The 21,852-nt window shown below is 41.9% G+C and overlaps 1 protein-coding gene across 2 annotated transcripts in view; it reads right to left on the minus strand.

Annotated features, from left to right (window-relative positions):
• Positions 1-21,852, minus strand: part of CACHD1 (cache domain containing 1) — a 219,910-nt gene that overhangs the window by 98,274 nt on the left and 99,784 nt on the right. For both annotated transcript variants that reach the window (XM_003784248.3, XM_012801646.1), the window contains one exon: positions 2,398-2,546. In XM_003784248.3, coding sequence (XP_003784296.1) covers positions 2,398-2,546 — 149 coding nt within the window. The remainder of the gene's footprint in view (positions 1-2,397; positions 2,547-21,852) is intronic.

Here is a 21,852-nt window from a genome sequence, read left to right on the forward strand (position 1 = left end):
ATTTGTTCTTCTGAGGGGCTGTTGTGGCTTTCCTGGGCTCTGCCCACTGGTGCCAGCAGCCTCTTCCCCTCTGCCCCTATTTCCATTTGTGACACCTGAAAATAGTCCAGACACTGTCACATGTCTGTCCCTAGGGAGAAAAAAAGCATAACTCTAGTTCTAGGAACCCTTTCCTTACTATACCATTTTTCCCCCCTGTATTGAAAATTAATTTTACTGGGGCTCAAAACTGAACTGAACCCCCATTTCACTTTTAGATAAGTGATAACTTTGTCAAAAGCATTAAGTTACTGTATTGGTAACTACAAAAATCAAATCAAACATTTGATTAACTTAACAAACAAAAAATGTAATGCTCATGCTGACTTGGACATATGTAAATATTATGGCTAATATCTATTTAGAACGTTACAGTTTACAAAATATTTTCACATTTGATTTTGCTTACGATAAATGCTTATGATACCCTGCAGGGTATTAACAATAGTAGATAGGACAGCTCAAAGACATCAGAATATACAGGATCACACGAGTGTCAGACAGGCTCGCTCCAAATCGTGCAGACTTTCCATTTAGCTCAGAGAAGCTTCTTCAGCCTGCACACAGGGTGAGTCTGAGAAAGGCTCATCTTAACATTAAATGGAAAAATAAAATGACTTCAGGGTGCCCTGGGACCACCAAAGCCCACCAAGAAACCATAAGTAAAAACTTGCCCATGGGAACAAAAGATCATAAAATCACCAAAACCCTGCATTACATCCATTCTTCTCCTAGCCTAAAGAGCACTTATCATTTAAAAAGAGGAAAAATATTGGGTTGGGCAGGGTGGCTCACACCTGTATCCCAGCACTCTTGAAGGTCAAGGTGGGTGGATTGCTTGAGTTCACAGGTTTGAGACCAGCCTAAGCAACGGCAATACCTTGTCTCTAAAAATAACTGGGCGTTGTGGCAGGTGCCTGTAGTCCCAGCTACTTAGGAAGGGGAGGCAAGAAAATTGCTCAAGCCCAGGAGTTTGAGGTTGTTGTGAGCTATGATGCCATAGCACTCTACCCAGGGCAAAAAGTGAGACTCTGTCTCAAAAGAAAAAAAAGAGGAAAAATACATACTAATTTGCATTTATATACACATGTTTTTAAAAGCATGTGTAACATCTTTTACTTCTTTTTTTTTTTTTTTTTTTGAGCGTCCACACTCAATTTTTGTCTTGCAGTTGTCATTGTTATTTAGCTGGCCCAGGCCAGGTTCCAACCCACCAGCCTGGAGGTATGTGGCTGACGCCATAACCTCTGTGCTATGGGCACCAAGCCTACTTATTCTTCTAAATAGCGCTACAAAATTGGTATGATAAAGATTATTATCCACATTGATTGACAGAAAACTAAGCATAAAAATTAAGTAATTTGGGTAAGGTGTGGTGGCTCACGCCTGTAATCTCAGCACTCTGAGAGTCTGAGGCAGTGGATCCCTGAGCTTAGGAGTTCAAGACCAGCCTGAGCAAGAATGAGACCCTATCTCTACCAAAAATAGAAAAAATTAGCCAGGTATCGTAGCTCACACCTATAATCCCTGCTACTTGGGAGGCAGAGGCAAGACAGTCCCTTGAGCCCAAGAGTCTGAGGTTTCTGTGAGCTATGATGACACCACAGGAGTCTGCCCAGAGTAAAAGAGTGAGACTCGGTCTCAAAGAAAAAAAAAAGTACCTTGATTAAGGCACCTATAGCTAATTAGAGGCCAAGTCAAACTTAAAATTATTTGTATCTCTAGAAAAATATTCATTCCACTATAATTTCCAGTATCATAGGGCCTGTAACCCTCCAGATATTAATATTACCAGGTCAATAAATAAAAACACCCTCTACACCAGTGGTTCTCAACTTTCCTAATGCTATGGCCCTTTAATACGGTTCCTGTGGGTTGCAGTTGAGAATCGCTGCTCTACAGACAGGTACTAATCTTGCTTCAATATTATCTGTAATCTTATTTCCCTGAGGAGTTTTATAGATAGTAGCTACTAAGGTAAGAAATGGGACTTTTTTTTTTTTTTGGTTAATCATCTGAAGACAGACGCATTCCCTTAAATTAAGCAAGTTACACAGGTTAATAGCTGACTGGTTACAAAATGTTAGACTCTGCAACGGTTGATATGCCTGACCCTGAATTCCAACATGACAAAAAGGTGAGGAGGGAAGGTCCAGGAATTTCCTGGCTATAGCACGTTGAGTCACGTTTCTTTAAAAATTATTTTTCTCTGTAAAGACAAAGGTGTCATCTTAAGTAATAGGAAATAAGCTACACATTTTACAATAAACAAATATAAGTGTTTTAAATATGAAACAGGAAGTACAAGCAATTCAATTTCTGGCTTAAACAACAATGACAAAAATCATAAAGTCTTACTCCATCATGGAAGGCGGGATAGTGCAGCAGTCCTGGGTGGCTGTGAGGGGGGAGGTGAGGTGAGCCGTGTAGGATGCTTCTACAACTTGCTTGTTCCGATTGACCACATCCAAGTACCGGTTGAATTTCTCTCGGATTTTTTTGGCTAGCTGTGGGATAACAGTGAGCAAAATAAATAGAAAAGCCAAGACAATTACCCACTGTACTTTTTCTAATAAACTAAATCTTTTGTATCACAAGCTTTACAAATTAAATTTCAGGTAAACAACACACATCCAAATCTTATTCCACTGTGTGGGTTGGGGTAAAAATTGCACAACGCTTTGGAGTCACAGAAAGATACCCAGACAACAATAAAATTTTACCTTCTGACTTACAAAAGATGATGACACATTGTGAACCTCATGTGTTCCAGTTCAAAGGGAATCGTACCTATCCGTAAAATGCCAGGGACTACTGACATCATCAACAGCACGAAGGTAGGCATTAATTGTTACAGAGCAACAACAACAGTTTACCACTTGAGTTCTGGATTCATACAGATTTTTAAGAGAGGAGATACACCAAGGAGGGGAAATAGCCTGGGAATTCCCCTACTGCACCTCCCAGGGGCACTACTTACCCTGCCAGGTGCAGACGTGCCCTCCCCCCCCATCACACACGCAGACATCCACATTAAACAGAAGGTATAGGCAGAAATAGACTTCCCTTTGGTCTTCTGAATCTTTGAGGTGGACAAATGTCTTTCTTGACTGCTGTGAACAGACATCATCATGATTTATTTTCATGTGAGACTAATGGAAGCAGACTGATGAACATATTGCTTCTTCCCTTGTTCCCATCAAATGCCACAGTTTAATCACAGATCTCCAAGGAAAACAGTGCTGTTTTTCTTCCCCTTAAAATGCTACCCAAATGAAATGACTGATAGAATTATAGCTAATTGGTTTTGTGGGGCTATTCATTATCAGCACACTAGAGGAAACTAATCATCTCCTTTGGGTTATGAGTTTCACACAATCCAATAGCTTCCAGGCTGAGGGCATGGAGTCAAATCAGAGTATCTTCATTTGTCATTTTCAAACCAATTTTAAATCTTGATTTTGTTCCAATGATATTCGGGAACTTTCAGAGTCTCAATTAAATGACTGAGGGTCTTACTCTGCCTTGCTAAGAATGGCACAAGCTACAAAGTTTAGAAAATTTTCCAGACATAAAAAAGAATGAATGTTTAATTTGATACTGGGTTGTCGAAACTCACTTCAACAAAGAGGAATTATGGGTCTGGAAAATTTAATAAGTCTATTTATAATTCTCCCTGAACTACAGTTCTTATTACTAAAATAAATATATAGCTTTTCTTCATTGTAGTAAAATGGCTGGTAGTTTTGCCCCCCAGGGAACATTGGGCAAGGTTTGGAGAAAATTTTAGTTACTGCAACTTGGTAGAGAGTGCTACAAAGTAGAAGGGCAGAGGCCAGGGATGCTGTTACACATCCCACCACCCACAGGACAGCTTCCCATAACCAAGAATCCGTCCTTTCCAAGGTGACAATAGTATCCCAATTGAGAACCCATGATTTAGAGAATGATCAAATATAATTATCCCAATTAGTAATTCAGCCAATAGGTCCCAATCTATTCTATTTAATTCTCCACCCATCTAAAATTTTATTTGGGGGAAAAATCTGGTAAATCTCAACATTTACAAATCTTTATTTTATTTTTTGTTTTTCTTTCCCCAAAGTAATGTAACAGAGACCATCGTGTGTGGTGCAAACATGGAGATAGGACCCTTTGCTCATTACCAGACATGACGGGTTTGAACAGCAGCTCACACTCATCTACTGGTCCTCTCTTCCTGACTTTCAATTCAATGGGCAGTTAGGGACATGAGAGCAGCAGGTTTGGCCTGGAATGCCCTGCATACAGATGATGCTGCACTCACTACTGTCTGCTCATCCCACCATGTTTCGTGCTCTGAAAGGGCAGTTACTGCACGAGTTCATGTTCATCTGTTTTTAGGCATCTAGTACACTGCCTGGCATCGTAGACACACACAAAATTAATGAAGGTAAAAAAAAATTCACTCTGAGGGTTATCTATCTTATCTTTTATTCTAATAATCAACAACCTTTTTTAAAATATAGAGTAATTATTTTAAAAATAAATTAACATGACATGATGCATTTCTGGAAACTCCATCAAGAAGAAAGTTCTATCTTTTCAAGTTCTGACTTCTGATAGAATATGTATTACTAAGTCTTCAGCTAGGACATCAACAACATAGCCAGTCCTTCATTTCCCTTCTAAACAAGTCTTCTGTAACTTGATGAACATTAAGATTTACACAATTAAAGGAACTGAATATGTATTACAAATAATACCTTACAAATTCACCTTAAAATGAAAATGAAATTTAAAGTCACTTGTCTCTTTCTCACACACTTAATGTTTAGCTTCCTGTGAGAAATACTCAAAGGTCTCCTCTGCACAGTTACAGAAACACTGAGCTAGTCACAGACACTCTAATCCAGCCCACTGCCTGCTTCTATATAGGCCATGAGCTAAGAACAGTTCTAACCTTTCAAAGTTTTTTAAAAAGACTATTTTGTAGGCCAGGCATGGTGGCTTACACGTGTAATCCCAGCACTCTGGGAAGCAGAAGCAGGTGGATTGCTTGAGCTCATGAGTTCTCCACCAGCCTGAGCAAAAGTGAGACCCTGTCTCTACTAAAAATAGAAAAACTAAGGCAAGAGGATCTATTGAGCTCAAGAGTTGGAGGTTACTATGAGCTATGATGGCACAGCACTCTGCCAAGGGTGACAGCTTAAGACTCTGTCTCAAAAAAAAAAAAAAAAAGACTATTTTGTGATACTTAATGATTAAATGAAATTCTGACTTCAGCGTCCATAGGATTTATTGGCGTGCAGTCATTTTTTCACACTGCTTATGGCTGCTTTATTATATGCAGAAGTCAAGGGCTCTAACATATCCCAACACTGACATGCAAGCCCACTGTGGGTGTTCTATAATAAATTGCACGCAATTGTTTGACATGGCTCCCCATTTGAGAGGTGGGAGTCTACACTAGCCTGCACCTAACTGCTTGACTGTGGGTAGGCTCCTGAGGGCATCTACCAGAATAGAGAAAGTGAGACTACGTAACTGCCAAGGCCAGGTCATAAGAGGTCATCAGCTCCCACTGCCCCTCTTGGTGGCCACTTGCTCCCCTTATGTATAAGGCACACATAGAGGCTGGCTGATGGCTCATACCTGTGATCCCAGCACTCTGAGAGAACCAGGAGATGGGAGGACCCCTTGAGCTCAGGAATTTAAGACCAGATTGAACAAGAGGGAGACTCCGACTCTACTAAAAATAGAAAAACTAGCCAGGCCTTACGGTGGACACCTGTAGTCTCAGCTACTTGAGAGGCTGAGGCAGGAGTTTGAAGTTAGGGGTGAGCTAGGGGGATTGTGACCCTGAATTCTAGTCCCAGGGCAACAGAGTGAGACTTGGTCCAAAACAAAACAAAACACACGTGGAGAGGATATGGTGAGTGTCCAGTTGGCAGTGCCCTCCTGGCATATCTTTCCGTTATCTCAGCCCAAGTTCTAGGCATGAGTCAAGAGGCCCCCAGATGTCCCTGCCCTCATAGCAGCCCCAGACATCGAAGACTCTGGAAACCTGCTCAAATCCTGACCTGCAGAAGCTGCAGGCAGGAAGCACCGCTGTTCATGCCACCGCATGTCCCGTAATTTGTGACGCAGCCACTGGTGATGGGGATACCAGGACAGGCTGAATTACATCCTGTGCTACGCTTGTTGCAGCAAAACAGCCGCTCAGGTGCGGGTGCTGCGTCTACACCACGGAAAGCATCCATATATTGCCTGAGGACTGTAAACTTGCTATGAAGAGATTTCAGGGGTTTTCAGAAAATGTTCATAGTTAACAGAAGCACTCTCCATATATTAGGCACCCGCCCCCTACAGGGTGTTCCATTTTATCTCAGGGAGGTTAAATGACTACCCTAAAGCCATGAAGTAAGTTAGAGAGCTGCTCACTTTTTCAGATCAGAGTGCTTACTGGCTGCGACAAAGCAAACAAATATAAAGCTGCGTGAGGGTGGCTGGAAATATCATAGGGACACATCACCCAGGTTGGGTCCCTGTTAACGGCCTCACAAGGGGCAGCGTCTTGGGCTCGGCGCCTGTGGCTCAAGCGGCTAAGGCGCCAGCCACATACACCTAAGGCGGCGGGTTCGAATCCCCAGCCCGGGCCCGCCAAACAACAATGATGGCTGCAACCAAAAAATGGCTGGGCGTCGTGGTGGGCGCCTGTGGTCCCAGCTACTTGGGAGGCTGAGGCAGGAGACTCACTTGAGCCCAGGAGTTGGAGGTTGCTGTGAATGTGATGCCATGGCACTCTACCCAGGGGGATAGCTTGAGACTGTCTCAAAAAAAAAAACAAAATAAAAACCAAGGGGCAGCGTCTTAAGGGTCAGGTAGGGGAGGGGTCAGCAGAGGTGGTGGGTGGGAGAGGGGCTTGTAGGTGATGGGGGAAGCAGTTGTCTTTGTTCCCCTGGTGGGGCTGCATTCTTCCTCACCAGGCACCCATGACTTGATAAAAGGTCTGTTGTGCAAGCTCCCTCCACTTGAAGTCACATCACAGGTCAGAAAGTCCTCAATCTTTTGCCTGGGTACATCCTATTTGGCCTCAAAAAGAAATAAAAATGGCCAACATTTCCTAAGCGCTGACGATGAACCAACCAATCACTGTTTTAAGCTCGTCCTGTGTGTACACTTAGTTAACCCTCACAAAGGATTCAGAGGACTTAACCTTTGAAGAACCCTGCAAGGAACGTATGTCCACTGCTCATGGGTGAAATATGACTCAAGGTCCCAGAGCCAGCAGGTGGTGTGCCGGGTCCAGACCTGGGATCCTGCGGCTCTGCTGCTCCTGGTGATGTGGAGATCAAGCCCCTCCTCCCATTTGTTATAAATCCATTTTTTAAAATGCTGTGAAATTTTTGGTAAGATACCATAACCCATGCGCAGTATCATTACTTTTTGAAATAATTTGATTTTTTAAAATTAATATGATTTCAGTTAAGTCTTCATAATTCCTATGAAAATCAAATACTCGTAGGAGGTTTAGAATTGTTGGATCCTACTGCTAATATACAAGACACTGGATTCTCAAATTTGATATAGTGAATTCTCAAAAAATCCCAACGCCTACCTGACATTAACTGACTATGGTGACTTTAGGCTACATCAAGCTATTTAAATGAGTCTAATTACTCAAGGTGTGCTCTGGAAAGACAACGGAGTGCAAGTATTATTCTTCTTCAGGAAGTACATTTAAGAATTCAGTATTTTCCTCAAAATTTTCACCTTACTTATTTGTCATCACAGGGTAGTGACAGGAAACTAATTTCCATTTTACAAGTGACGAGACCCAGGCAAATGGAACTAAAAGTCTCTTGACTCCAGGGGGCACTCTCACTCCCCTACTGGTTGCAGCCAGGAGCACTTGTGACAGGACCTTGGCTGCCATTCATGGAAACCTCATGCTTCACTGCAGGGTATCTTTTTTTCCCTCTAAAAGCGATCACTCTGAGCATGCCAACCAAGCATACCACAGAGAGGTTAAGTCCTAAATGTGTCCATTAAAATGAAGAGGACCAGGTAACCAATACAGGACCTTCTTAAAGGCAGACAGATTCTGAATCTGTACCCAGTTTCCTGCAGACACAAGAAAACAAAGCACATCTTAGCAAAAATCTACAGGTGGACCCACGATCCTCCACAGTATAATTAAAAACATTTTTCTTTTAGTAGCTCAGCCTTCATCTCTTATCTTTCTTTATTCTTTTCCATTCAACCCCTACGGGGTTCTTGAATGTTGATGAGATAAGGGGACTAAAACAGTCTTGTCATCTGTGGGTCAATTCTTGGGCCCAACAACCAGCCATGGGTCAAATGATCAGTAGGTAGCAACTGGTCCCCATGGGAACCAACTCCAATGTGTCATCATCTCCAGTGACAACGTTTCATCATAACATCAAGGAATTTCTCTTGCTGAATTTCTTTTCCCCTAATTTTCCCACAAACATTTTTGTCATGTGCACACTTCCCCAGAGACCTCTCCTTAGAGCTTTTTTCGCCTTACTTTTCTGAAAACTGGGGTGGGGTGGATGCATGGTCAGGAAAAGGTGAAAGAAAACAAAGCCAGCTACAAAGGCATAGTACACACTTTATTTATGTCTGTCTCCTAAAAGGAAAGGCTGGAAGGAGTTTTGAGTGTGAGGAAAAGCTCTATTTAAAATACATAACCATGAAGCTGACAGGCACAGACAGGAAATGTACCCTAGGGAGACTGAAGATTCATAGCAAAAACTCCAATTGAATGTAGAAGAGTTTAACATTTGACATTCAAAAACCTTTGTGCCTAGATAAGAATTTAATAGCCATCCTCCTTTCCTTCACCTTCAGCCTTAGTCCTCTAGGATGAACCTTTCATTTTGTTTTCCAATGAGTTTCAGGGATTACTTAAATGTAAATGACACAGAAATAATTTTAAGCACAAATACTTAACATCTCTGAATACCCCCACACCAATGCATTCCAAAGTTTTCACAGAAAACATTCTTGATGTTTCATGGCATACACTGTGAGATGTAAAAAATGCACTAAGTCCTTACTGGTTTTACCAGCAACAGTTGTAATATTTCAGAGAAACATAGATCTCGATTATTAGCTGGGAATTTGGTCAAGTTCTTTGACTCTCCTTAGCATTAGCTCTTGGTGAATCAAATAGGAATGCTACCCCTTAAAGGGCTTGTCGTGATTTTCAAATGGAAGTGAATATAAAAAGCCTAGTATACATGCACAGGATCATTTTCATCATCAAACCCCACTGGAATCTAAGGTGTCCAACAGACCTACAAGTAAAGGGACAGAGGACCTGTCACCAACTGTTCTAGTCACGTATCCCATACTCAATGGCTAATTCTGCAGGGAACCCTGGCACAAGGTCTGGGGAGATGTTTTTTCTTAGATTAACAGCAAAATAGCACAAAGAGCTAGAGTCGAGTCTGAGTTCAGCCCAGCTCTGTCATAGCTACAGCAGACCAGGTGAGAGCTACAGTTCTTTACTAGCTACAGGAGACCAGGTGAGTTACCTCCCTAAGCCTCAATTTCATCACCTCTAAATCAAGTATGGTAATAATAGCTGCTTTGTGATGTTGTCTGAGAACTGTCGGGTTAAGGTTTGTAAGGTATTCAGTGGATGCCTAATGTATTATATAGCCAAATAAGTGCTGGCTATTGTTTACCATAATTATAGCTGTTAACACTGTTTGGGAAATTTAGCCTATTGGCTCAGGACCTCTGAATGGAGAATCTAAAAAGCTTTCTTGCACTTGGAAAAGGCTGAGAAGTCTCGGTTGGCAGTGCCTCTTTTGGGGCGCTGTGTTCTGCAGGGCAGATGGACAGGCTGGGCAGCTCAGGGTTTCTCTGGGGTCTTTTCCTGATCATCTAGTGAAGCCTTTACCCTGTGCTGTGCTTCCCCACTCTCACAGCATTTCACCAGCTGCCTTGTTTGTGCCTGATAATAATCTGGGGAATCCAGAGTCACAAGCAAGCCATGGCTTGCCAGAGCTCATGCTGTGTAAGAGCAGATAACAGAGAAATTTGAGGGTGCTTGTAGCAGAAAGAGAATTGAGCTTGGGATTATAATTCAGTTCTCTTTCTGCTACAAGTACCCTTAAATTGAAGAAAAATGTGAACTCCCCCAGATCAAATTATCTAAATTCTGCTCATTGTTTCAGTTCCAGCCCAATTTCAACCTCCCTGAAGTCTTCTCAGGCCCTGCTTTCTGGAAACTCCCTCAGATTCACCATCTGCTTCACACTGTTGACCCCTAACTAACCAATCATGTAACAACAGCACTGATTACTCACTCTGGGTCCCGTGCAAAGTGCTTCTTTAGCTGATGTCTTTTAATCCTCACAACAGCCCTTGGTAATTGTTCTATGCTATTTTTACAAATGATTCCACTGGATTAATTTGTACAAAGTCATCCAGCCAATAAACAGAGTAATTAGATCAAATCCATTCTCTTCAACCATTGCATTATGCTCTTTTATTTAATATAGTGCTGAGCATGTATAAGAAACTTAAAGGTACTAATTACCATGCATTTGCCCTCACATGATGTTTGCATTTGCCATATTGAAAAATGTGCTTCTAAGTCTAGAAGCGGGCAGGTACGAGTGAATACTGCTCGTATCTGTTTAGGCCAGTCAGAGACCTCAGGGCCTGCCTACGTTCTACCCGGGTCTGCTTCTGGGTCCCATCAGCTGCTCTGGAGCAACTCCAGCTATTTCAACTCCAGATCCTCTAACAAGATGCCATACACTGGCCAGGTGTGATGGTTACACATGTAACCACAACATTCTGGGAGGCCAAGACAGGAGGATCACTTGAGCTCAGCCTGAGCAAGAGCAAGACCCTATCTCTACTAAAAATAGAACAATTAGCTGGTCATGGTGGCAGCACCTCATAGTCCCAGCTACTCATGAAGCTGAGGTGGGAGGATCGCTGGAGCTCAGCCCAGGAGTTTGAGGTTGGTGTGAGCTAGGCTGAGGCCACAGCAGTTTACCCAGTCTGAACTCTCAGGGAGGCTACCAGGTTGACTGGTGTTTGGGAACAGCCCATCAAACTGGAGCAGCCAGCTGCTGACAGATAGTCTTCAGGGGGACCAGAAGATTCATGCGCAAGGCTGTCTGGGTTCCAGGGTCATACTCCCCGACCTTATGTGGTAGGGGAGGGGGAGCTGGGTGGAAAGCAATGGGAAAAACAGGAGAGGCTGGCACACCTGGGGCTGGAGGAGTCAGACCCCTAGAAAACAGCTGAGACCAGAGCTTTTCTCTTTACAAAAAGCCCACATTTGTTTTAAAGATTATATAACAGGGTGGCAGTTTTTGCTTTGTTCCAGGAGACCATTATCAGCTCTGGGCTCCTGTCCTGTGTTTCAGCCCACTCTGCCCTTAACAACCAGATCACCAGATCATAACAGAAGAGGTGCTAGGAAGGGCGCTGTAGCCCAGGCCTCCCCACTGCACTCTGGAAAAGGAGCCCCAGGCCTGAGATGCCTTTAAATCTGAAGTAAGATGCATGTGGCCTCAAGAGAGTTTGTCCTTCACAAGGAGAAGTTCAGCCTCTTCTTGACCTCAGAATCAAGAGGTAAGAACAGGGAAGGAGAGGAGACCCACAGCATACAGACCAACCTCTAACATCTGACTTCACACTTTCTGAGATAATTTTGTATAGGGTATTAATCACAGAGGAAAGGCGGGAAACACCATGGGTTGTGAACTTAGGAATTCTCTGGTGGACTATGAAAGACACTCAAGTGAGGAAAAGGAAAGCAAATCAGTGCCTTTACTTTCACAAAGTGATGCTCTTATTCACAGCACAAGTATCTGTGTATAACACAGATAAACACTGCCTATAACACAGAATCGTGCACATTAAACAGGAGGCCACTGGAGCTCTGGGAACAGGCAGGTTGGGAGGGCTCTGAAGCCTGACACCCCATGCCCAGAATCACTCATCACAGACTAACTTGTGCCCTGGGCCACAGCCTTGCAACGCTGCACAAATGGAGGGCAGGACCCGAAACAGCTTCCTGAGGGAGGCTGACCGATGGGGCACTTCATGTTTCTCAGGGCCCTCTGAGAGCACATCAGCCACATGCTTGCCAACAAGTGTCACCTATGTGGTAGGGATGGGGAAGCTGGGTGGAAAGCAATGGGAAAAAAGGAGAGGCTGGCACACCTGGGGCTGGAGGAGTCAGACCTCTCCAGGATTGGAGGACGAAGAAACCACTGAATCCTTCCTTACTTGCAAATGGCCGGGTACTTAGTAAATTCAAGTCCTGAGAGGATCATCTCAAGACACATGATGTTCTCTCTAAAATTTTTCCCCCTTTAATATAGTATTATCTTGAGTTGTCTTTCCAGCGAAAACAGCACAGTGCCACTTTGGGGCTTCTCAGTATCACTGTCAGCAAAGCACAATTTTGGGCACCTTTAGTCCCCACGACAAAAAGACAAGCACGAGTCAGAGTCTTTGTATTTCTGTATCAGGAGTCACAAAGGTCCACATGTAGATTTCTTTAAAATTAAGGAAAGAAAGACAGCACAGCTTGAGGAAGTATCTTAAGAACTGTGATTTCTTGAACATCCTACTACCCAAGTCTTGAGTGCAGCCTGTTAGCACTAGAAGGTGGAGACTCTTCCCTCCAGTCCTAGCTGTGAACCAATGTGCCAATGTCACTTCTAGGCTTTAAGATATGTGACAGGTGACAAAGCAAGCCCAAAGATGATCTAGGAACATCTACAATGCAGGCATATAGCTACAACTGTTGATTCAGAGGTACAAGATTTTGTTTCTTTTTAAATAATTGGGAAAAAATTTTCAAGCCAGTAGCAACACATACACACATACAACTTACATGAGGTGGAAATGTTGGATGCTAGTGGGAAATACAACACTTGCTATCAAGACTTGCTAGAAACAACAACAAAAAGCAATGTTTCCCATGTGGGTTCCAAACCAGAGGAATGAGGATATTTGCCTGAACCACAACAATTTTATTATATCCTCCTCTGAACTATTCTGTGTGTTCCCTTGCCAAGCTGCATCTAATATCACGCTCTCAGTCCCAGTTGGATTTGGGAAGGTCTTCTCATCCCATCTGATGACAGGGCAGATTACAAACAGAAGAAATGGAGCCTGTCGGCTCTTATTGCTGTTTGGCCACAGGACTCATTGCTAACACCTCCCTCTAGAGTTTGGTGCTACAGAGTTTGGCCTGGCAAGGGTATTAGTGGATGTGATGGTGGCATTTCCTGATGACTCTTCAGAAGAACTAGCATGCATGTCACAGCATGTAATAAAAAAGGACTAATGTTATTTAAGAAACACTCAATGTGGATGCCCATGGAAAACTATTTCAACATGATCCTTGCCTGGCCAGAGTTTTCTAATATTAACAATAAAGCTGTTATTCTTGGTGAGTTTCCAATTTTATCACACCACATGTTATTTTGTGGGTCCAGATTTTCAAAGCATTTAGGCCAGCAGTTCTCAACTTGTGGGTCATGACCCACAGGAACTGTATTAAAGGGTTGCAGCATTAGGAAGGTTAAGAACCACTAATTTAGGCAATTCAAGGGTTCCTGGTCTTAGCAGCAATTAATTCCTTCAGGTCATTGCCATGGTATCTCCTATGTCGAGGTGCTGAGGAACACAGTGAGGATGGGAGTGGTCCCTGTTGTTAAGGTGCTCACCAGGCTTTTTGCAACACACTCTGAAATGCGTTTCTGTGTACACTCTCTGCCAGCACAGATGACAGGAGACTGTTTTATTTTTCTAGCAGGAACAGCAGTTTTAGGTGGAAGATGGAGGTGGGGTGGAGATAGGAAGAGAAATCTCAGCTGCTACTTTTTTAGAAGTCCAAATACTATGTGACCTTGAGATATTAGAAATGGGGTCAAATGGCCTTACTGTTTCCATTTTAATGGAATGTTCATTTCTCATGATACAGTCTTTCCAGCCTTTAGAATGAGGACTTAGACACATGAAGCTTTGACTATTTGATTAAAAAGCCCATATTTTTTTCTCCAAAGCTCTGCTCAGTGAAAGGTGTCTGCCCATGTATGGACACTAGAGCCTGTGAGAAGCTGGTGTCTGGCTACAGTGAGGAGCAACCCACACTGGGGGCCTGCTGGCCTCCTTTCCAGCAGGCCAGCTGGCAGTACCCACTCCTCCTGGAGAAAAGGTAACAGCCCCTCATTCATTTCCTTACAAGATTGGGGATTAAGGGTTGAGGAAATGGACTAGTCAGGAGTTTTGCCAAAACAAAAAACATATAACCAGAATTTTTAAGCCTTAAATGTATATATGATGGTGATAGTAGGAGATATAAAGATTCCATTCCCAGTAGTACAGGTATATATTTTTACACTTGTATTTTTTTATATCTGCATGTTCTCACAAATGTGTTTTACACATTTGAATTTGTATTTTTGTGAAAGTAAAAATAAATACCATGCATATAAAAAGTCTTAAATGTGAATACAGTACAATTCATGTACATAGACTGTAGATATATGCTGGCTTCTGCACCAGACAAGCACATGATATAAACTGTGTGAGTGTGTAGACACAGGATAGCTTACCTCAGCGCCAGGCGTACACACTGGCTCATGCACAAGATGGATCCCTGAAATCAGCTGGTCTGTATTTAGTATAGGAATTTCAGCTTTCATGAAGACACACACTCATATTTTAACTTCCAAACATATACAAGGATACAGAATACAGACTATGTATAATACATAAACAAGATAGCTAAATATTTCAAATTCCAAATTATTAGTGAGCTGGATAGCTGCTGGGTGGTCTCTTCCTGCCCTGCCCACCATGTTCTTCTCCCAAGCAGCTAGCAGAGCAGTACTCCAAGGATCCTGATTATTGTCAAACTTCATATGGGCAAAGAAGTCTGGGAGTTTTGAGACAGGTCTCAGAGCTGCTCCATTCTCCAGGGAAACTACTAACAAAGCTTTACCAGCTCCAAGAACAACGCCAAACATTCTCTACTTCTGTGCAGCACAAAGGAAGCACTTACATTACACTGAATTCCACACAGCAGCCTATCAGCAGCGTTTCTCAACCAATTAGCTACAAGTTCTTATTTAAGGGGTCCTTATTTAAAACAAAACAAAACAAAACAAAATCCAATAGCCCAATAGAAATTCCACAAGGACACAAATAATAACCAACTGTCTTCAGGTTGTATTAATAATGGAATGATGACAAACTGGGAGGAAAGACAAAGGAGCCACTAAGCACTTGTTGTATATATTCTGCAGGATGATACATTAGTAATACGATGAGCTTCCTCCTAAGGCTCCAGTTATATTCTTGCCATTTATTAGAGCTAAAAGCTTGCACTAACAGTGCAGAAGGCACCCTCCACCACTGTTTTACCCTGTCAACTGAGCATTTAAACTCCATCTTTTCTTCATTTAGCAGCTAAATTTTCATCATAGTACTTACAATATTTAGACATTATTTATCTGACATCAGTTGATGTAAGACTCTCAAGAGAAAATAAACTATCTTCCTTTAAATAATCAAAAACATGCAGAACAATTTGCAGCAAAGAAAGCAACATAACACATGGTTAATATGGGTTTTAGAATTAGACTACTCTTTGGCTAAAATCCCAAGCCTATCATCTAATTTAAGTACAATTCTAGGAAATTACTTAATGCCGGAGTCTCAATTTCTTCATCCCCCAAACAGGTAGAAGAACTGTATTTATATCACAAAAGTTGTAGTAAAAATTTAACAAGGTAACTTGTGTGAAGCAGTATTTGTTAAATGAATACAAACTATCATGTAAAAGAAACAATCTTTCCCAAAACGCAACATAATTTATGCCAGTACTAATCCATGTACTCATTCACCATATATGAGGATTCTAGAGACAGGTAGAGAGTTCAGACACAACTGCAGGTGCTGCCATACTGGACAAGAGCCGCAGTCCACTTAGAACACATTCTGCCTCTCATAAATGCAGTCAAGGAACACAGAGAAACCATTTCTGTCCTTTGCAGCATCACCTTCAAGAGATTAGCAAGATATACCTAATGTATGCGCAAATGTCTCCTGTGATTTAACAATGTCCTTGGGATAAGCTCTTTGTTTCTTTTCCTACAATGCCAAGTATCTAGTAAGTCCTCAATAAATGTTTGCTGAGTTCATCCCTCACCCACCTCTTCCTAGAGGTATGCTCAGAAGAGGTCATAGTTCATCCATTCATTCCCCAGTATCTATAAGGAGCTATAAGGAGCTATCCTGCATGGTCCCTATATTCAGGAATTTAACTTCCAGAAAAGGGTCACTAAATTTTGTTTTTAGAGGAGGTAACACATATCACAAATTTTCTTTCTGCAGTAAAAATACTTAATATTTTCTTGTCTCTTTCAAACTTTAAGGAGTATCTTCCATCACAACATGTTTACGTTATAAAAACTCAAATTTTCTGAGCAATGTATCACAAGAATGGAAGAAAAAGTATCCAATGTACACACCCCTATTATGAAACTAATTTATACCTTTTATATGTAAGCTATAACCTAATAACAGCCTAAGAATACGGGAAGGGGGGAGGAAGAGGGGAGGGGGGAATGGGTGGAGGGAGGGGGATTGGAGGGATCACTTCTGAGGTTTATCTTACAAAGGTACAAGTGAATCTTTCTAAGAGCAGAATGTGAACGTTTTAAAATAATAACTAAGAAAATGACACGAAGGCTATGTTAACCAGTTTGATGGAAGTGTTTTGGATTGTGTGTGAAAACCCCACACTGTACCCCAGAAGTGCATTAATGTACATAGTTACCATTCAATTAAAAAAAAAACCCTCAAATTTAGTGAAAACACCACACTGTACTCCAGAAGTGCATTAATGTACACAGTTACTATTCAATAAAAAAAAAACAAAAACTCAAATTTAAATTACACTTTGCATGACTTTTCTGGTGTAGTATAATTGTTTGTAACTATTTCCCTTTTTTAAAAGTGACAGATCATTAAAAACAAACAAACAAACAAATAACAACCCTTATGCTAAGCCCCAGTGTACCCAAACAATGTGAATTGCTGGAGAAGGGAGTAAGAGGGACAGAGCTGGGGCCCCTGTGCTCTGGGCCCTTCTGCTCTGTGACAGTGTCTAGTGGTAAGCCCCTCCACACCCCAGGGCTGTGGTCCCCAACCCTGGGCCATACACAGACCAGGTCTGGCCTGCTCAGCAGGGGTATGCAGTGAGTGAAGCTTCACCTACCTGTGTTCATAGCCACTCCCCTTAGCACACATTGCCCCATAAGCTCCACCTCCTGTCAGATAAGCACTGGCATTAGATTCTCATAAAAGCTCCGACCCTACTGTAAACTGCACTTATGAGGGGTCTAGGTTGCCATTCTGTGAGAGTCTAATGCCTGATGATCTGAGGTGGAGAAAATTGTCTTCCATGAAACCAGTCCCTGGTGCCAAAAAGTTTGGGGACTGCTGCCTTAGGGAACAAAATTTCAAAAACATATAGCTGAGCCCTCAATCTAACTGTAATTGAATTCAAAATCAGGTTCTCAAACCTCTTACTGAGGTGACCTTGGAGAAGAAGTTTCTTCCTACAAAGTTTTCCTTGTCAGTAAGCCTCATAGAGTTGTTTGCGGGGTTTCTTAATTTGTACAGCAAATATTCACCAAGCACCTGCCATGTGGAAATACTTTCAACAGTGCTGGGAGTGGGGAGTCCCTCAAGAAATAAACCCAGGTTTTCCTGGGGCTTGCATTCTAGTAGGGAAAGACACATGATGAGAAAAATACATACATAGTCCAGGGATGAAGCATCTGGAGACAAAGCAGAGAAAGGGTAAGTAAAGGAAGGTATCATTAATAAAATTTATAACTGGGTGGTCAGAGAAGGTCTCAGTGAGAGGTATCATCTGAGCAAACCATGAAAGGGTGGAATGGAATAAGCCAACTGGGTACGTGAGAAAAGATTTAATCACAGAGCTTAACTAACAATATATGCTCGGTAAGGGATGCTGGTTATTAGTGCAGCCAGTACAGTTTAAGCAAAGGAACATAAAACTTAGACTAACAATCTTGTCTCTGCCACTTTCTTCTCTCTGAAGGCTTGAACCATTTATCATCACCTCATATGGAAAATGGGATCGTATACCTCATCTTCTATGTATATGAAGCACAAAGACAGAACATAAATACACACCTATCACAGCTACCACCTTTCTTTCTAGACTATCTTTTTAAAATGATAAACCACTATTATCTTGTTCACAAAGCATTTAATGATGTGATGGGTAGCTTATGAAGAAGGTTTCTAAGATAAAGATTAACTTCTTCTCTGAATAGTCAGACCAAGAACATTAAGAGTTAAAACAGACATATATTGATTTCCTATCAAGGAAACCTAATCACTGACTAGGTGAACTAGCCAGGGCCCTGGCTGAACAGAAGAGCCATCTGTTTACTCTGGTCCCTGGTGGATTCACCACAAGTGCCCCATCTGGACAGCCTCAGTACCTCTTAGCTTTTCTTACGCCTTTTTACACATTTAGTGCCTTTAATTCACTCATTCAACAAACATTTAGTACATATTTAACAATAAACACAGAGCCAAGTATGGATCTGGGTAAGAGGGTAAACTAAACCAGGACCCAACCCAAACAAATCCCCTAGGGATGGATGGAAGAAAGGTTGGGTACAAAGAAAGAATGAAATCTATCCACCCACATCCCAGATCCCTCTAGTCTGGACAAGTCTGAGCCTTAAACATACTTCACTAGGTGACTATAAACAAAATGAGAGCCCTCAGGATACCACCACACCAGATTAAATTTGGCAGGGCAATCCCAAAGCAAGTCCTGATTCTAGAAATATAAATACCAAGGAGCCAGGGTATCTCCAGTCATTATTCAACAAATATGTACCAAACCCACCTCGTCTGGGCCCTCGAAGCCAGAATCCAAAGACCAGCATCCCCCCTGCCCAAGTACTGCTCTTCTGCACCCTCTCTTCCTGGCTAACCAGGTCCCTTTTATTCCTGTGGTCCAACAGCACAGCCACACTTCCCTGCATGGAGTCTCCAGGATCAGCAGCAGCACAGACAGAAAGCTGATAGGATTCCCAGGCTCACATGCCAAAGTTTGGCTTCTATTCAGAACTTCCACTAGCCTCTTCCAGGGTCTTTCTGTGATCATTCTCTTTTGGAAATTCCCCTTTTAAAGTCTGCAGGATTTTCCTTCTAAGCCATTAACAGAATAATAAGAGCAGCAATCCTGTCCCTAGGGAACTGTAGGGGAAAGAAAAATGGCAGCCCTCCACCCTGCTAGGTTCCTTGGCAGGGCTACAAATTAAACTGTCGTAAGACAGAGGAAAAACTTATGTAAATAATTACATGAAAATGCACAACAATCTCACAAAATATGAGACTAGAAAAAGAGTCAGGTGGTTGAAGCTAACACAGAAAGGAACTGGGGCTCACAGCTTCTGGGGTGGGTGGCAACACAAGTGATGGGGGGCGAGGGGAAGAAATGCATGGTGAATAAACGATCTTGTTACACAAATAAAAAAGTTTCCCTGGTAATAAAAGTTGCTTCTGAATAGCCTTCAGAAGAACAGATGATGGTTTGTCTCAGTGGGGGCTAACCTCTAGTCTCCTCTTTTGTGATCTGAGTTAGTAGTCTCCGGTTGGTAAAATTCTTGGGAAGGGGATTCATGGTAATTGAGGATTCATCTTGAGACAGATGAAGGGAGCTAAGAGAAGCCTCTGCCTGCACCTGCTACTCCCCAAATGCCCAGAGTTCAAGGCTATCAGTGTCATATTTTGGGGTGATATTTCCCAAGCTCTTTCAGGATCCTTATACTGACACTCTATCACCCTTTTGTATTCTAGAAGCAGAACACAAAATACTGAATGCCAATTACAAAGTAGCAACTGCATCATCTTTTAAACTTTGCATGATACACAGACTACATTTTATAAATGAAATTGAGGTAGACACCACAGAGGTAAATCCTGCCCCAAATCAGATAGACAGAAAATGACAGATTCCTGTTCAAGTTCTTCCATCTTTAGTTCCCTACCCCAAGCTGCCCTGCAAAGCTGTCCAAAAACGAAGATCAGAAGTGAGCTTCCTAAACCCATTTGATCTTGTCTCCATCATCTCTGAGATCTCTGTGAGCTCTAAAATTCAAAAACATCACATTATTTAGGACTGATCCCATCCCTTTTAAAGACGGGTGGCAGTTCATCATCTCTTTAAAGAAAGAGCTATTTTTTTTTGTAGGATATATATTTCTTTTATTAAAACATAGCTGTGTATATACATTAATGCAATCATGGGGTACAATGTGCTAGTTCTATATACAATTTGAAATACTTTCATCAAACTGGTTAACGTAGCCTTCACCGCATATTCTTATTGTAAGATATTTATAGTCTACCCTTAGTAGATCTAACATGTACCCTTGTAAAATGCACTGTAAGTGTGGTCCCACCAATTAACCTCCCTTCACCCATCCTCTCCCCTCCCTTCCCCTCCCTCTCCTCTTTCCCCTTCATCTTGGGCTATAGTTAGGTTATAGCTTTCATTTGGAACTGTGGGTGCTTATAAATTAGTTTCATGGTAGGGCTGAGTACACTGGATACTTTTTCTTCCATTCTTGAGATACTTTGCTAAGAAGAATATGTTTCAGTATCATCCATGCAAACATGAAAGAGGAAAAGTCTCCCTCTTTTTTAAGGATACATAATATTCCATGGTGCATATATGCCACAATTTATTAATCCATTCATGGGTTGATGGGCACTTGGGCTTCTTCCATGACTTAGCAATTATGAATTGGGCTGCCATGAACATTCTGGTGCGAATATCTTTGTTATAAAGTGATTTTTGGTCTTCTGGATATATACCTAATAGAGGAATTGAAGGATGGAATGGCAGGTCTATTTTTAGATCCCTAAGTGATCTCCAAACATCTTTCCAAATGGAATATATTAGTTTGCATTCCCACCAGCAGTGTAGAAGTGTTCCCTTTTCTCCACATCCATGCCAACATCTATGGTTTGGGGATTTTGATGTGGGCTAATCTTACTGGAGTTAGACAATATCTCAAAGTGGTTTTGATTTGCATTTCTCTGATGATTAAGGATGATGAGCACTTTTTCATGTGTCTATATGTCATGCACCTGTCTTCTTCAGAGAAGTTTCTCTTCAAGTCCCTTGCCCACCCTGAGATGGGATCACTTGTTCTTTTCTTGCTAATATGTTTGAGTTCTCTGTGGATTCTGGTTATTAAACCTTTGTCAGAGATATAACCACAAATATCTTCTCCCATTCTGAGGGCTGTCTGCTTGCTTTACATACTGTGTTCTTGGCTGTGCAGAAGCTTTATAGTTTGATCAGATCCCAGTAATGTATTTTTGGTGTGGCTTCAATTGCCTCGGGAGGGGGATCCTTCTTACAAAATATTCACACAGACCGATTTCTTCAAGAGTTTTCCCTGTACTTTCTGCTAGTATTTTTATAGTTTCATGTCTTATAGTTCAAATCTTTAATCTAGTGAGAGTCTATCTTAATTAATGGTGAAAGATGTGGGTCCAGTTTCAGTCTTCTACAGGTTGCCAGCTAATTCACCCAGCACCATTTCTTAAATAGGGAATTTTTCCCCACTGAATGTTTTTAGTTGGCTTATTGAAGATCAAATGATGGTAAGTAGCTGGGTTCATCTCTTGGTTCTCTATTCTGTTCCATACATCTACCTCTCTGTTTTTGTGCCAGTACCATGCTGT

This window comes from Otolemur garnettii, unplaced genomic scaffold, assembly GCF_000181295.1.
Source record: "Otolemur garnettii isolate 467f Iridium unplaced genomic scaffold, OtoGar3 scaffold00010, whole genome shotgun sequence".
NCBI classification, from domain to species: domain Eukaryota; kingdom Metazoa; phylum Chordata; class Mammalia; order Primates; family Galagidae; genus Otolemur; species Otolemur garnettii.